General features: G+C 42.1%; 1 protein-coding gene across 12 annotated transcripts in view; it reads left to right on the top strand.

The window, feature by feature from the left end:
- SEMA5B (semaphorin 5B) overlaps positions 1-15502 on the top strand; it is a 354034-nt gene extending 338532 nt beyond the window's left edge. For 11 of the 12 annotated variants that reach the window (XM_053403821.1, XM_053403874.1, XM_053403856.1 and 8 more), the window contains 2 exons: positions 3531-3557; positions 10500-15502. In XM_053403821.1, the coding sequence (XP_053259796.1) occupies positions 3531-3557; positions 10500-10655 (183 nt within the window). In that variant the 3' untranslated portion in view covers positions 10656-15502. The remainder of the gene's footprint in view (positions 1-3530; positions 3558-10499) is intronic. The other variant, XM_053403893.1, reaches the window with a different exon arrangement.
- The last annotated feature ends 2183 nt before the right edge of the window (positions 15503-17685 follow it).

Genomic DNA, 17685 nt, shown 5'->3' with positions numbered 1-17685 from the left:
CAAAGAGCAGTGGTTGAAACTAAGTGATGTTTTCTTGCTGTGGTTGACTAGCCTGTTTCTCCATTGTTGAGTGAGCTTGCTTTCTCAATCACCTTCATTGCAAACATATATGCTAGGTAACATTACTAAGGGGGACGCGGGTGGTGCTGTGGGTAAAACCTCAGTGCCTAGGACTTGCCGATCTTATGGTCGGCGGTTCGAATCCCCATGGCAGGGTGAGCTCCCGTCTTTCGGTCCCAGCTCCTGCCCACCTAGCAGTTCGAAAGCACTCTTAAGTGCAAGTAGATAAATAGGGACCGCTTTATAGTGGGAAGGTAAACGGCGTTTCCGTGTGCTGCGCTGGTGCTGGCTCGCCAGCTGCAGCTTTGTCACACTGGCCACGTGACCCGGAAGTTTCTTCGGACGGCGCCGGCTCACGGCCTCTAGAGCGAGATGAGCACGCAACCCCAGAGTTGGACACGACTGGCCCGTACGGGCAGGGGTACCTTTACCTTTACCTAACATTACTAAGACATGTTTCTGAAGGGCCATGGTGTATCAATATTTAAATTGTGGAGATAAGCCCAGCATCCTACTGAAGGTTCAGAATTTAGATTTGGAACCATTGGGCTGTGCTCTGCTATGTTTGCATGTATTTTTACATACATAATATTGTTTTCCTATCCTCTCCAATGGCCCATCCAAATTTTCTCCCATGTTGCTTCTCAGAAGGGATCAAATAATAGCTACATTTGTACAGTTCTTGATTTTTATTTATTGAATTTCCATGCAGCCCTTAATCCAATGATCACATGACAGTTTACTGTATAAAAACACAAAAATAACAAGAAACGAAGCAATAAACCCCACACCCACAGTTTAAAAGGCCATAGATTGTTATGATGATGTCCACATAAAACACCACCTTTTTGTGACCACATTCTTTGCTTACTTAGAAGGCCTATCCAAAAGAGAGTTATCTCCAGAGTGTATTGGTTGCCTTGGCAACCTCTTTTTCAATAGAAATCTGGCATTTCTGTTATCAAGAAATGAACCTGACAAGCTAGCAAGTATCCCAGTAGTAATTAACACATAATAAAGCACCCAGCATCTGTAATCAACAAAGTAACTTGTAGGCAGGGGGAAATACCTCTTAAAAGCAATTAATTAACTTGCAGAGAGCAAGAGCAGAAAGATTGCTATTCATAGTTTTAAAAACAGGCAGCAGGTACAGAAAGTGGAGCAGGTTGCAATTAGGCCACTCATTGGATTCGGAGCTTCCTTGGCAAGTAAGGCTTCCAAATGGCCCTGGCGATAAAGAAAAAGCAAGAACGTTTTTAGGGATTTCTCAATTAGTGCTACTGCATCGAAACAATTTTAAAAAATGTCCTTCAGAGCTGAAATATAGGTTTTGGCAACCGGAAGCAACCCTTCATCTTATCAACCTGTTTGTTTTTGGAGCCTGTTAGCTAAATTCTTCAGAAGCAGCTTACCTGACCTGCAGCTGCCAAATTCCAAATGAAAAATTTACCGACTGCCAACAAACAAATGGGGATAGATCACCCAGGCCTACCCACTTCTCTCAGGCCGTGTGCAGCAGTTCATTGATGGAGCTCCCTTGCCTACAGAGGTGTACTCTTCACCTGTGTGGAAGAGGTCAACTCTGCATTTGAAGAACTACCTCTTTCTCTCAAGTGAGAGTTTCCTTCTGTCCTTATTGGCAGTGGTGTCACAGGCAGTTACTAACCCTTGATAATCCTAAATCCAGCTCTGTTGCATCAATAATTATTTTGAAGTCTTGATTAACAAGCTACATGCCCAGCAGATGTCTGGAAAAATAACAAGACCTTAGCCAGAGCTGCACTGGCTAAGTTGGCCTTCCTTATCAATGACAATTTCTTTCTGAGACATAAGGAATCGCCCGTTTTGCTTGCTTCCTCACATAATTTCTTGCTTGTTTTCTGAGGAAAAAGGTTAATTTTCAAGGGAAGCTTAAATCTCCTAATATTAGGACAAAATTGTGTTCCAGAAATGGTTCAAAGCACATTTTTGGTGATGTGGATCTTGGTGGATGAGAAAGCATGTGTCAAAAGATCTGGAATCAATGAACAGCAATTTTCTCTTCACAAAAAATGAAATGCATGAAGCTAAGAAATTTAAACCTTGAGGTATACTTAGTTAGGGAAACTTAGAGGTCTCCTCTAACAAATTCAGAGGAATCCTATAGTACAACCCCCCTAGGACTGTATCCCTTCAGAGTGTGGAGGGGAGATTTTATGACTGCATGCTCCCCATTTCTAAAACTCCTCTAACATAAGTGAAGCTTATGTTATGGGTAAGCTAAAGAATGCAGAACAATTAGCGTGTCACAGTTCTTTAACACAGGATCTCTAACTGTACTAAAAATAGTCTCCTAGGAAATGCCCTGGATTCAATCCGCAGTATTTCAAGGTAGAGCTTTGAATATCCCTGATTAAAATCCTATGGAGCCACTGGCAGTCCGTGCAGACCAAGGGTAGGTAATGTGGTGCCTTCCAGTTGGTGGATGGCACCACTAGACTCCCTATATTCCCTGAACATTGGTCATTCTGTTGGGAGTCCAAAATACCTGGAGGGCCCCTACATTAGGCAACTTGCACTGAAGGCAAGCATTGTGGGCTTGATCATATGCCCATGTAGCAGAAGAGCATGGTATTCCAACAGCATGTGCAAACCATGTAACCAGACAGCTCCTACCTACCCTCTCCCCTGTTGCTTATTTTTTTTCATTAAAATGGTGAACATGGTAACATCTGGAGGGCACCATGTTGGCTGTCCATGGTGTCGACAGTATTGTTACATGGACCAATAGTCTGACTCTGTTAAAGGCAGCTTCCTAGCTGTGTGTGCCATGAAGACTACACTTTGTGTTCTCCAAGTGAGCCTGCTGTCCTCAGGTGCCTTGTCAGTGTTGAAATAAGATTCAGCTGCCACTCAAGTCATCTTTGTTGTGTAGAAATGGGAACCACCAAATTTGTCCTCCTGCTCAAGCAGCAAAATGTGTTGGACCAGCCCTGTTCTATGGGCTTGCATGCTAGACTTAACTTGATGTCCGGACTTGCTCAGTTGCTTATTTGTGACTCTCCACCTCATAAACCTGGCCTCAGGAATTTGACTCTTTGAAGTTCTCATGAATCCTGAATACATGTGTCTATGTTCATCCATTGTCTTTGAACACTAAGAAGCCCATCTGGTTTGTGGGTGCAGTTGCAATATAGATGGTGAAGGGCAGGGAGATACTCATTCTTACTTACTTAAAGTCAACTCAGAGATGCTTTGCTCCTTGTAAAATTATTTTGCCTGATATAAGAAAAACAAAAGTTTTGGAAGATTGCATTGGCAGAAAGTTGGAGGAGGGTTAATAAGAAAGCACTTTTGTTAAGTGCAAGCCAGCATGAACTTGTAGAAGGTAAATCATGTCTCACAAATTAGATTCTTCCCCTCCCCTGCTTCTCTTTTCTCCCGCCCCTTTCCATTCTTTTGGCTAATTAAATAAATATTGATCTTTACAGAAAGGAAAACACAATCTGGATCCTACTGTAAGTTTCTGATTGTTTCATTAATTTGAGGTATTTTCTTGGTCCCGAAATCATTCATCCCCTTCCACCCACCAACCCAGTAAGGTCATTCCTGTATAGGAAGGTGTCTTTAAGCATCTGATTCAGTGCTATGCAGAAGCATCATAGTGGTAAGCATCCCTGACCTCAGATTTTGTCATGTACATTAGCTAGATAAGGTGGGGGTGGAGACATAAGAAGTTGACAGATAGGTAGTAGAGAATAGGCTAAGGAAGACTCAGAGGGCAGTAAAGGGGCAGTTAAGTGTGGTCCCTTCCAACTCTACAATTCTACGATTCTAAGTGAAGCTCAGCAAAGGAGTTGCTGAAGAAGTGGATCCTTAGAGAAGGAGAAAAAAATGGCTTATTTAACAGAGGGGTTAAGACTGTTCTATCTATAGGGAACCACATGGTAGAAACCACAGAGACAGACACACATTGGACTTCTAGGCAATTGAGATTGTCTAAAAAACACAGAGGAGTGAAAAGGCAGTTAGGAAGAGGACCCCATCTATATGGCAAAGTCACATTGGTTTTATACCTTTCATGACAGAGAATTCTGGAAATGGTAGTTTCATGCTGTGATTTATAAGAGATCTCTTCCCCCACACCACCACCCATCCCACATCAGGTGCACAATTTTCAGGGAAGAGGGACTGTAAAGTCTGTTTAAGTCTACAAAATGGATATGACCAGGTGTTGGGGCAGGGAGATTTCAAGGTGGACCTGACACACTGTTTTGAACAATGGAATCTGCTGTGTTTGGTGGGGTGAGCACCTGCCAGTGAGGCAAGATAAAGCTCGTGTTCTGTGCTTGATGTGCCAAAAATTGTAATGCGTTGTTTGTTACAACTTACAGCGAGAATGTTGTTGTCTCACACAGTAATCAGGAAGGCACAACAGGTTAGAAAATGGGAGATGGAATGTTATCCAGAATTTCCCGGAGCTCTGCCATTCCTTCCATTCTAAATGAACCAAAGTGGTGGTCAGACAGGGCACCCCTAACACCTCTGACATAGTGGGAAGGGGCGCAGAGGGTTAACAGTTAATGGTCTGTGATGATACAGAGGTTTCCAAAGCCATCTCTAGTATTTTATTTTTGTTTCTTCAAACCTCCCTGTTCAAAAGCTGTGCTTTAGCCACAGCATATTTCATCTGTGTTTTAACCACAACATATTTCAAAGAAAGCAAGATCTAATGACAAGGAGGTGGAACCTGCATGAGGGTGATTCGGGCATTCAAGTACATATGGATGAGATGTAAATGCTGTTGATGGCAGTAACCCATCGATCATTTCACTGATAACCTGCCAAGACACTGATGATTCAGAGAGGGGGGGGGCGGAATATCTCCTGCCTGCTTTGTGCAGAATATTCTGGGTTCTGCTGTCAGATCTTTTAGCCAAGGTTGTGGGCGAATATTTCAAGTCATCTAATCAGCCATTCATGTTCCATTAATTAGCAATAGCTTCTACAGTCCTTTGATGGTGTTGTGTTCTGTTCAGCACGAATGCTTATTGTAATAGGAGTTGTTTACATCATGCATTATGTTGCAGCTCCTTACACCATTCCCTGCTCAGCCAGGTTGTTTGGGCTATAATAGCGCACGCTATTAAAACATAAGCACCTGCTGTTTTAGATACTGCGCTTCCAAGTGAGAGTTCCAAAAGGGCCATACACACAAGCAAGGGTTATCAGTCTGCTGGTAATCATGATTGTAATGATCCATGGTATGAGGAAGGGGATTTTCTGTCCTGCCTATATATTGGCTGATCATGGTACTCACGAGTTGCCAACCAGCTGAGTGAGGAAAAGACACACACCCCATGCAGCCCCAAGGGCAAAATTATGTGTGAGGGCTCTCCTAAATTTAATTCTGATGAGTATGCAAGTAGGCTTCACATGCAGGAATCTGGGATTTCTCCACTAAAAGCACAAAGAATGTTTAAAAATCCCCCAAATTGCAATAAATATAAATGAACAAGAAGATAGCTTGACCAAACACCTCTCTCCCCTCATGCAGATGTTCTAGGTTCAATACATGGCATCTTGACGTAAAATATTTTTCGGCTGTAGGTCTGGGACCTATGCCCAAGATGTAACACAGCTGTAACTGTTCAGAGTAAACCAGCCTTCCCCAACCTAGTGTTCTCCAGATGTTTTGTAGTGTAACTCTCACCACTGGCTGTGCTAAGGGAGGCTGGTGGGAGTTGGGAGTCTCCAGCTCCTGGAAGGGAAGGCTGGAGCAGACAGTACTGTACTAGATCATTGTCTGAGATTATAAAGTGGCTTCATATCTTCTTAAGTTGTGACCTACTCAATCAGGAATAGGGGATCCATCTAATCCAAAATTCTTTACCAACAGTGGTTAGCAGGAAGTCTCCAAACAATGGCAGTGGTCCTCCTCTGTTGTTTGCTCCACAGCAAACCAAACCAGAGCATCTCTGAACCTGAGAATACCATATAGCAACCATGTCCTGATTGGCACATCATGCTAAGCCAAACCATAACATAGCAAGTATGAGCAAGCTCCCAGGGAGGAGCTTGTAGTCTTCCCCAGTCATCCAAATCTCGACTCATAGTTCAGCACTTTTTCAAGCCTATCCATGAGCTGTAACCAAGGTTGTTCATGGTTTACAGCTAGTTTGTGGCTAGTCTTAAGAGAGCTAGATCATGAGTGAACAATATGGTAAACGTCAGCTGAGCTCAGTGCAGCACATCGGCGGGGGGGGGGGGCAAGGACCAAGGAGAATGTAGAATTATACAGAATATTTATGGTATCACATCAGATTTGTAAACAAAAGATGAATGGCCAAACTGGCTCAAAACTCAGATACATGTCCCAAGCTGTTCAAGACAAGAGACTTGTCCTTTGCTGCCCTTGCCTCTGCTGCCAGTGCCAGCCACATACCCAGAGAAAAGAGAGCTTGGCAGGAGGAGGAAGGTGTCCTTTGGAAGCAGATCAGGAGCAACAGGCCCAGTCATATAGGGTTGCAAGGAAAGGGAATGTGGGCCAGGCAGGGTTAGTGAAGAAAAAGACACCAATAAAAGGGGATGGTTGGAGCCTAGAACCACTGGTGCTTGGACATGCCACAATGAATGGGTGGCTCTTGGTGACGAGGGAATGAAGCAATAGGAAGTGTGTTTGTGTGTGGGGGGGGGAGGATTTGTAAAATACAGCCTTGTAACTTCCAGTTACAGGAATTATTTCAGGTTGCAAAGAGATCTCCACAATATAGCCTTCCTTCTGTCAACAGAAAGAAAGCCAGTTTCATCAGTCTGGCGCAGTACCCTTGGTGAAAGGGATATTGAATCGTGTGATATGTGGTTCATTAACCACCCAGAGATATACACCTAGATGCTGTAGGGAAAATGTCAGTGCTGGAGACTGGGAAACAGAGCCTCTGCTCTCCTCCCATCCCCTGAAGAATAATAATTTCAGATGAAGCGGCAATCTTAAAAAAAAATCGGAGGACCTTCCAGCTGTGAAATGAGAAATAAAACTAGAAGGGGGGTGTGATGTTCCAAAGCACTGCCTGACTTCTCAACGTCTTGTTCCCTTGTGGATGGTCATTTTTACTGCTGCTGAAAATAACTCTTGCGGGGTCCAGGGAGGCAGAGATAGCACAGAAGACTTTGAACCACCTTTCCTTTCCCAGGAGGTGTTTGCAGCTGGGCTAGAAACGGGCTTGTGGAGTTTTTTTACCCTTCTATCCCTTGGAAAGCTCAAGATGGCAATCTCCTATCTTTTAATTTGATAGGTTGCTCTTTCACTTTTACTGGCTGTTTTCTTTCTTCACCCTTGATTCCCATGTGTGGGCTGGCAGAAGCAGTGATACAGCCACAGCAAGAACCTCCTTCCTGTAGTGACCCTTCTGTTGTACATTGTTTGAAGCTGCAGCATCAATCTGTTTACAGTTTAGCCATCAGTCAAAAGCTGGATGAATTGCAGCAGTCTGGAAAGTTAGTAACGGTTTCTCCTTGAGACCCATCTCTTCACCGCATGGCTTTAAAATTGAGACTCTTGGCTAGATTAGCAAATCATTTATTCCATCCCCTCAACCCTCCTCCTCCTCCCCCGGAAAAAAAGTGAAATGCAAATTTTGGTTCTTATGATTTTCATGTGTACCAAAGCCTTTCCCCCCACCTTCCGGCATTTAAGAATGTTTGCCGCTTGAGTGGCAAAGCACATGTTTTCAGTGGGCAGAGTCTGATATGAAAGGGAATGGTTTGCAGGTGGGAAACAGCATTATTTTTATTGTATTATCCCGCAGCTCTAAATATCACTTCAAGGGATGCTTGATTTACATAATGCCTGCTAGGAAGAGAAAGCAAGGAGGCTTACTGAGGAGGAACAAAAAGGATTTAGCAGTACAGCTTAGCTGAAAGCTATTAGTCTCTTCCCCTGACCCTCTTTAATTCATTGGGTCGAGTCAAATTGAGCAGTCAGCCATGCTCGGGAGGTGTGGCTCTCATGCAGTGAAGATTACACCGGCAGAGCAATGATGCATCTTACAGAGGCGTCATTACCTTATGGCGGCGGTAGCAGCAGCAAGCCTGGCAGGCTTGTCACATTCGTCTTATTTAAGATCAGTGGATGCTGCCACTTAAGGGTTTGAATGTTTGCCTCTGTCAAATTTATGTGGAATATTAGCAGCCATTCACTAGCTCTGAATCTTTGCTGTCTTCTGTGCTGCAGTATAAAGTCGGGAGTGTGTTGCTGTTGTTGGGATGTTCCAAGCAAAACCTGCCTTGGGCTTTGACCACTTGTAGTGCAGGCCCTTTTGTTATCTTGAGGCGGGATATAAGGCTCCCCACAATCGCACACAAACACACAATCGATAGGCCCCACTGTTACATGTTCCCTCATCCTCTCCTCTCTTTCCCCCACTTTTCATTCCAGCCTGGGTTTTGTATCATATGGGAAGGCTTCAAAGCTCCCCAACCCTTGTTTGACCAGAGTTGGTACAATCATAGAATTGTAGCGTTGGAAAGGATCCTGGGAGTCACCTAGTCCAACCCCCTTTCAGTGTGGGAATTTCAACTAAAGCATCCAAGGCAGATGGCCATCCAACCTCTGCTTAAAAACCTCCAGTAAAGGAGAGTCCACAACCACTTGAGGGAGTCCGCTCCACTGACTACACAGAAAAATACAGTAGATGTTGTTATGACCAGTGAGGTGGCTTGCAAGGTCTTTAGGTGGCAGGGATGGAAGTGGAAGAGTGGGATGCTCAATCAGTATCATGCAAGCACATGGCTGCTGAGTGAATGATAGTCTCTATTGTATATTGTGGAGATTTGGAGGCAATCCGTATGCGTCTGACTGTGCAGGAAAAACACCTTTGATTTTTGTTTGTTTTATTGTGGAACACTTTATAGATCAATTTGTAAAACAGCCCTTCCATGCATAGAAGACTCATTCACACACAGAAAGGCACTTTTAGGTTTAACCCATTTTCCATCTGTCTAAAAGCTTCATTGTGTCTGGTGTAGCAGTGGGCAGAAGGTAGATCTGTATCTACTGGTAGATCTGTGTGATTTCAAGATCACCAATTTCTGTTGTTCTTTAATAACCAAATTAACTCCCTTCCTAAATGATACTCTTGAAATGAAGAAAGGAGGTGTGTCATTGTTGCAGGTGGTTGTGGCTGGGTTGCCATCAGGAATAAACCTTTGTGAAGAACGTTCAGTGCTGGCAAACAAATGCCTTGGGCTCAGAATTCCTCGATTCTACATGCGTCCTCTGTAGCTGGCTCCGGTTCATGGGTTCTAGTAAAACACAAAGTCTCTCCTGCAACCACAAAATCTGCCCACCCCTGTTCTAGTGTGACAGGGGCTGCTTTATAAGGAAAGATAATTGTACCTGATGCTATAAATTTGCTGGTGCTCAAGTGGTTTTTGACTAGGTCAGTGACCTGGTTAAGAGATCACCGAGAGCTACACTTGAGGTCAGAAGAGGGCAAGATACTGTCTCTTTCATTTGTAATAGCCACATCAAGATTATGGAATTATATATTTTTAATCCTTTGCAAAGATGCTGTTTTTCACTGCTTCTTTTTCTGAATGTGTTCAAACGTGACAGACTTCTTTTACGGGGACAGAAAAATATATCTGTCCAGCAGACAGATTAAACATGAGCTAGAAAAAGATAAAGGGTGTGTTGAAATGACAGTGAATTTTTACACCAGCTTATGGTGGTGCCATTGAAAGGAATTAATTAATAAATGCCCAGCAAAGGAAGGGCAGGGGAGAATAAGAAATCCCTTATTTAAACATCAGTAATTAAAATGACACCTACATCCCACCTCCATTTTTTCTCCATGCTGTTGACAACTACTTGTAACTTTGTTGGTTGTTAATTTTCTTCAGCCATCCTTTTCCCCTCAAATGTGACCATGCCTTGTTACTTACACTGTAGCTTACAGAAGTGACACACTTAATATCGGGGGGTCCAAACCTGGATATCTACCAGTGGAGATGGAGATCAGGTAAATGTGCACCTGCTCTTCCAAAGCAAAAGAGAAATGCCCTTTTGGTTTACTCTTGGGAGGGAGCTGGAGTGAAACATGTAGACGGGACCCCAGTCTCAGTTGCACAGTGGCGGGTGATGGAGATGGTGGTGATGACCATCAAACATCATGTCACCAATATGGGAAAGCCATGTCTGCAAATCTGGAGAAACCCATAGTTCTTGGTTTGCAAGTAGTGGCTTGGCTCAGATTGCCCAAAACACTGGCAAAGCCAGGAGGAGTTGTGGCCCTATCCACAGAAAGGTCACTGTAGAGAGCTACAAAATACTTAAGATGACACCTTAGAAGAGGGAAGGTACTAATACAAAATTGCATTAGAAAATGGAATATGTGAGCTTTTTGGACTAGGGAGGGAAAAGAGTGTCTCTATAAATTTCTCTGTTTTTCTCCCCACAGACACTTAACAAGAACAATTTAATACCAGATGACAGGACCAACTTCTATCCTTTGCAGCAAACAAATGTGTACACAACCACCTATTACCCCAGTACACTGAATAAGTATGACTACAGGCCTGAGGCCTCCCCAGGAAGGACCTTTACCAACAGCTGATGATGGACACCAAGAACTGGATCGCTTCCTTTATGATTTTTATTTTTTAAATTGAGTTTATGGACCAAATATTGGCCCAGTCTCTAGATGTAAATATTATACAGTGGGCCTTTTATTTTCTCTTTTATCAGTGGTCTTACTTTTGAGTAGTACATCTCCTTAAGTGGACCCACTGCTTATGGACAATGGACCATCTTGCCTAAGATTTTTTGAGGAGTCCTCAGCTAGAGACGTCACATACTGCTATGGATATTTATGGCTGGAGATGCCTTTGTGTCTGATGCCATGACAGTCCAAGAACCAACCATTATGTGCTAACTTTGTGTGGAATGGTACTTGGCTACCCAGCACCGCTTCAGAAACTCAGTGGACATGGAAGACAAATGCCTTCAATGCGCTGAGATGCGTCCTTCATAAGCCTACAGGTTAATGGTAGTATGAATGTCATCCACAAGAGAAGCCTTATCGAACATTGTGCTCAAGATTCTGGTGTTTAGGTTTGGGGGTTGATCAGTGTGTCATCACCATTTCCTGCGACACGTTGAAATAATATGCAGCCTTCAATGGAAAAAGTCTAGTGAGATAAACAGAACAAAGATAAGCTTCTTCACGCAAAAGTAGTATTTTGAAACATTTCCAGCCATAGTTTTGAGGGAAATGTAGGATGACATTACCTGAAGTATAGGTTTGGGTGCTTGAAGCATGGGCTCTGGGTAGAAGAGAATTTATCCCACTAGGGAAAATATGATGAGTGGAACAAGAGCCATGGAATATCTTGATTTTGGAAGGGGTGGGGCAACTATTTTCTTTTAACTTTGATTGTGGTAGTCTCTTAAGGAGCTGCTAGATTGATGGCCTTGCTGTCCTTGTTGAAATCACCAAGCTTTGTGCTAATGCTGATTTTATTTTTTATAATTTTTTATTCACTTGGGGAAAAAATGTTTTGAGTTCAGTTTGTCTCTGAAGAATGTCTTCATAGCATAGTCTAACCCATAAAGCCTACTGCAGATTCCTTCAGTGTCTTCCAGCTAGTACTTCTCCATGGGAGTACAATGTGCACCATCAGTTGACAGTGTCCTTCTGTGTCTGAGCAAGAAGAAGAAAAAGTAATTCTGCTTCGGTAAAGGTAAAAAATGGAGTCTGTAGCCTTTTCAAATAATAATAATCCAGTCCTGTTTTGAAATGTTATTCTTTGTATATGTGTGATTGTGTTAGACCAGTGCAGAAGCCATGTCGTCTTTGGACAGGTGATTGTCTGACATTCATGTCTAGCCAATGCACACCACGCTTTAATGGACATTCCCAGTGTGTCTGGCAATGTGAGCGAGTTTGCCATTGTTGTTCAGCATAACTCCTGGTGCTAAGAGATGGAGACTGCCACAATGCAGAGCATGTAATAAGAGTCCCGGCATGAATGATGAACAATTCCAGAGCTTGGGGATTCTCCTCCATATCTTCTTTCAGCAATGACCATATCTATTTGCAGTTGCTGGCTTGACATTTGTCCAAGCCGTTTGTTTTAGATTCAGGTTCACTGTCTGGCAGCCAGACCTGTGCTCATTACTGTTGCCACCTTTAAAACACATTTTGGACATATAATCTGAATGATGGCACAGTCGAGACCATTAACACAGGCAGGACATGCAAACCGGTCAGTGGCTCTGTGTTCATGATGCAAAATGGCTAGTTTGAATAGGGAGAGCAATCCAGTGCTGATGCCAACACCTGGTGTTACCTTATGCAACCACATATCATAAAACATTGGTGCCTAAATTGTGAATGGTATACCAATGGCTGAAGTAGTCTGGATGGATGCATGGGCTGTAGATTTTGGGGGGGATTTAGATATGCAACCTGCTGGGGTTTTGTTTTGGTTTTTGCTGTTTGCTTCCATGTGCCCATGACTGAGAACTTGATCAAATTTCTACAGACTCTAATCCAGACTCTTCTGGGGTTTCTGTTGCACACATGAGGCTCTTTTGAGTGCAGAACATCCCATTCACCTGACAAAAGAAAGCTGCTGCACATGCAGATCTGTGTTTTCCACCGAAATGATTGGGACACTTGCTCGTAACTGAGCTCCATCTGAGCCTCTATATTGTATAAGAAATGGCTGGATCAGTGTCACTGTTTCAGAGGGTGCTGCAAAATTGTAATTTATTTTGCAACAGTTCTTAAAAAGGTATATATGCAAATGAATTAAACCTTTCGTTCACTCTTTTTTTGCCATAAAATAAGCCAGATCTATTTTTCAGTTAGATAAAGACTAGAATTTATTTTATTACATAGAATATTTTCCCATTCTGGTTATGCAGCATATCTTTCTTTCTCCAAATGCCAGAAATCAGGGCAGGCTAGGGGAGGGATATTTTTAGTTAGGATATTCCAAATTCATTCTTCCCAGGCATCTGAATGTGAAGAATGATACCCTTTCAAAAATATGAATGGCAATTGCAACGTGGGTGTGCAGATGCCATTTCAACAGAAAGTAGGGTGAATGGGTGGAAAAGAACATTTGAGCTTTTTAACATTCCATTAATGTATTGCATGGCAGTACAATTCTTTAGGGGCAATCTAATGCAAAATAAGAGCAGTTTCTTATCACATAGCAGGTTAATGACATAGGGCATAGTGACATTCTTGCATCCTAAGTTAATTTAGTGTTTCAGGCACCCAGCTGATAATGTCCACAGTAGAGTGGTCTGATTCTCTAGAGGGGTTTTCTAAACACCTGGCATTTATTACAATTGGGGTTGTCATAATGGATGTTGTAGTACACACTGGAAATGTATTTGGTTTGGCAGTGTTGCTTTTGACAGCAGGGCTTAGTCAGCAAGGAAACAAAGCCCCCTCCCAGTGTTTGATGTGGAAACTGAATATGCAAATGTTTGGGAATATCCTTCAGAGGAGCAATGCATTTTTGCCATGGGGAAGAGACCCAGCTCTCTTACATCTAGTGGGGCACTTTGCACAGCAAGTCTCTTTTGAGACGCATGGGATTTCCTAAACCAGTTCTATATAGCAGGAGGCAACCATTAAAGTGTCATCAAGTTGCATGCAACCCCAGAGATGCTGTGAGGACTGTGCCCAAATTCTGTACGGTCAAGTGCTACAAAGGATCTCTCATCCACTTTTTGTTTTACTTATTTTTTTAACCACCTTTATAAGCTTAGGCAACATCTAGAAGATTCAGTTGAACAGATTTGAAACTAGGGCTTTCGTTTTGAGAGGGATATGTTGAACCCAGGGAGTGGGACAGAGAGCAAAGAACACAGCAGATTCAGATTCTTTTAGAACGGAGGTTTGAATAATAACAACTACAAATCGTATTTTGGAGGTTGTCCTAACTCTTCACTTTCTCCGGGTGCAGGGAAGAAAATGGCTTTTCATATTTGGGTAGGAAGATGTTGTTAGCTTTTGATTTCAGAATCATAACCTGTGGTTACTCAAATGTGAGGAACTATCACCCTTGTGTTTTGTCTCTTTTTGAAAAAAATAATAATAGCTTTTTGCAGGAAAGAAGTATGAGCACTACAGTTGCACTGCTCTTACGTATGCTGATACAGCAGTTTCTTACAAGCTGCCATAGAACTCTCCCTCTCAGAAAAGGGGCAGAAGACATATCTATTTTTTCATAGCTGTGGAGCTGCTGCTGCTGCTGCTGCTGGAAATTGTTAGAACGAATGTGGCTAAACCTTGCTAGCAAGGGAGCTGCACACATCATAGAAGGTGTGCCAGACTTTGGCAAGTCCAGTGTGTGGAGAGTGCAAGAGCTGATCTAAGTGAATAACATTTGCTCATCTTTCCTGCTGCTTATCCCAGTGCCCTCTACTGCCATAATGTGACTACAGAGAATGTTTAGACTGATAAAGCAGCAAAGCTTAATCACCATACTATATGGGAGCCCTACACAGATTTGCTTTCTCTTTCTGGCAGCACCAGTTGTGATGCAGTTTATTGAACCTGATGATGTTTTGCCACTTCTGTCAAACTAGTAGTGCAGCAATCGAATCTGCCCTTTTAGTTTACGATGAGGATTTATATTTTAACAAATATACATTGACTTTATTGTTGCAAAGCTAGTTAAGAACACCCTGCTCTTCAATAATATGCACATTCTAATAGAGAAGGGGGAGAACCTTCTTTATGTGAAAAGTAAACCTTTGAACAATAATGAAGTAATGGCATTGGAAAGAAGGTGATTTGAGTGTTTATTCATCTCTTGCAGTAGCTCACCTATGACATGAGTTATACATGTGTACCTGCTGCCTTATTTTTTTATTTTATTTTAGAGAATGAACTTAGATGAAGATCTGTGTAGGAAGTGGGTATGATTTGAATCCCTTTGCAGGGCGGGGGTATAATTTAGGATTGCTCCCCCATTCTAGCATTACAAAATCTAATGTTAAGAAAAAATTATATCCAGCAATCAAACTAATTAACTCGGTCCATTTAGTCACACCAAATGTGGGACTTTATTACACAAGCAAAATAAAAAAGGAAAGTTCATCAAGTCCCCTTACTCAAATCCTGTGTATGTTTATATATTTATAACACATACAAATGGTATATTTACTGCTGAATGGTCTACAAATAAATTTAGAATAATAAAAGCAGCACTTGGACTTGAGGATAGGTTTCAAAGGGGAACCCGAAAGAGAAAATAACAAAAAAAAAATTGTAGATGAATGAATTTTGTTGTTCAGTTAAAATTGAGGAGTTGACTTTTGTAGCTAGAACTGTTCATCTTCCTAGCCCACAAAAAATCCATTCCTGTTAAGAATGGCAAAGTAAACAATGTTTGTATTTGCTCATACTTTATGAATAAACAGTCCAAATTGACTTAGTATATTGGTCCTATTGTTTTTAATTATCAATAGAGGTGTGTGTAAGGAAAAACTAAGCTGTAAGTAGGAATAATAATAATAGTATGAGCTGGGCTCCTTGAGTTCCAGTTTCATTAATGTATTACAGTAAGCCTGCAACTTTAACTTTTGCGCATATATGCCTGGGGAAAAAAATTAGAAAGAGAGCAGGGTTCTAGGAAAAATGACTTTAGCCATCCCATCCACCATTGAACCCAATGTGTTTTGAGTATATGTGGTTTTGGCTTCAGGCACGATCCCCAGACTGTAACCTCCACACAAGTTGCGGGTTTACTGTACTGCAAAAATCAATTGCTTTCAACTTGGTTAGGTGGTATTGTAGATGCTCTTCTACAGGTAAATAAATACTCTTTCATCTTCTAGGCTACTATTCCAGGTTGAATGTAATGGTGTTAAGGGGCTATAGAGTGAATTTAAGAAAAAATGGGTGACTTCTGACCTTGTGGTTGTTGGGCGCATCCAACTTTACTTTCAGTATTCAGTGCACCCCAAATTTAGCCATCCCTATTTCTTTTTGCAGGACTTCATTTTGTACTTGCTGAAAATGAGTTGAGAGGCAGAAAGAAGAGAGAAAAAGCTACACATATTAGTGGCTGGAGAGAGAGGGACTGGTATAAATGGTACTCAAGTTACCTTCCTGATTTTTTAAGAGGTATGAAATGTCCTCAAGCTACAAAATAGGCTGTAGTGCACAGTAGCCTATTCACACACTAAAAATAGTCTTGTGAGAGCTTAAAATTAAATTTTATTATCACATGGTAAAACGATCCCTCTTGAATTGGTTGTCAGTTATTCCCAGTGGGAAGAAAACTCCCATTGGTGCAAGAGAGAACTTGCATCCCACTGGAAGTAACAGGTGCAATTTTGATCCAAATTACAGGAAGAGTAAACTGGTTAAAGCCCCGTTCCCACAAGAACACACCAGCCCCATCTAGTTTACCCTTGAGTCATCTCTAAGTTGGACTATTCAGGTGATACCTCAAGCTATTTTCTGGAGAAACATCCAGGAATTTTAACAGCATTTAAAGAGCTGGACAAATTCTAGAAACCTGCCAAAGTGAGATTCCTTAGGGGTTATCTCTGCTATTTATGCCAGATGTACTTTCCAGGAAACAATGCATTCTAAGTTAGCAGCTGTATGTCTGGCTCCTAAGCACATTTGCCTGAAACTGAAACTTCACTATGCACATGGAACACCGTTCTTGCACAGGTAAGACAGAAGATTTTGTGCATCTTTTGCTGTGGGGTTTCTGGATCAGGAAAGTAAACCTCATTTATTTGAATACAACCATTCAGAATTGGCTAGCTTTTGTGGTAAGGCACTCGCACTGTCAACATGGAACCAGAGTTTCAATAGCCTAGGATAGAAAGCATGGGTTGCAATACGATAAAAGTTGTTTTCCTGCTTCTTTGTTACCTCACCTGGACCCAACTTGGAACCATTATTGTTTGGAGGACACAACTCCCTTCCATCTCAGCCAGCATGGCCACTGTGGGTGTTTGGGCTGACCGTACTGGCAGGGCACCCAGTTTGGCAAGGCTATCCCAACATACATATTATGTATCAGACACATTGTACCAGTGGTGATATTTGCTTCCAAATACTTCCACTTGTACTAAAATAATCACATCCTGTCCACATATTTATTATATGGAAGGTTAATGGGTCTATTTCCCTCTAAGGGGTTTCTCTCATTATAAGAAAAAATACCATCTATAAATAGGTCCTGAAAAGCACCAGCTTCCTAATATTACACTATAAGCCTGCATTTATTTGCAGTAGGTTCAGAGCTATTACACCGCTAAAGCAGAAAAAAGCCCTGAGGCTTAATTTGAGCCAAGGCTCACTGGTGAATCATTTCAAACCATTGTCAGTGCAATGGCTTAGCCCTGCAATACCTAAAGACAGTGCGCTTTTAACCATGTGCAGAATATTCCAGCCCAGTTTACTCACGAGTCCATCTTAAATAGGCATGCACCTCTTGGACACACCAGCGTTTGTTTCAATTGTGAATATAGACCATTTTCTCCCACCTCCCTCTTCTGCTTCAGGATGAAGCTTTAAGAACACATAGATCCTTCGTTTGTAATTTGAAGGGCAAATTTTTAAAGATAAGACCACGTTTACTGAAGGGCAATTCTTG

This window comes from Podarcis raffonei, chromosome 1 (genome assembly GCF_027172205.1).
Source record: "Podarcis raffonei isolate rPodRaf1 chromosome 1, rPodRaf1.pri, whole genome shotgun sequence".
Lineage (NCBI taxonomy): Eukaryota > Metazoa > Chordata > Lepidosauria > Squamata > Lacertidae > Podarcis > Podarcis raffonei.
Note: the sequence above shows the minus strand (reverse complement) of the source record. Positions and strands in the feature narration are given on the sequence as shown.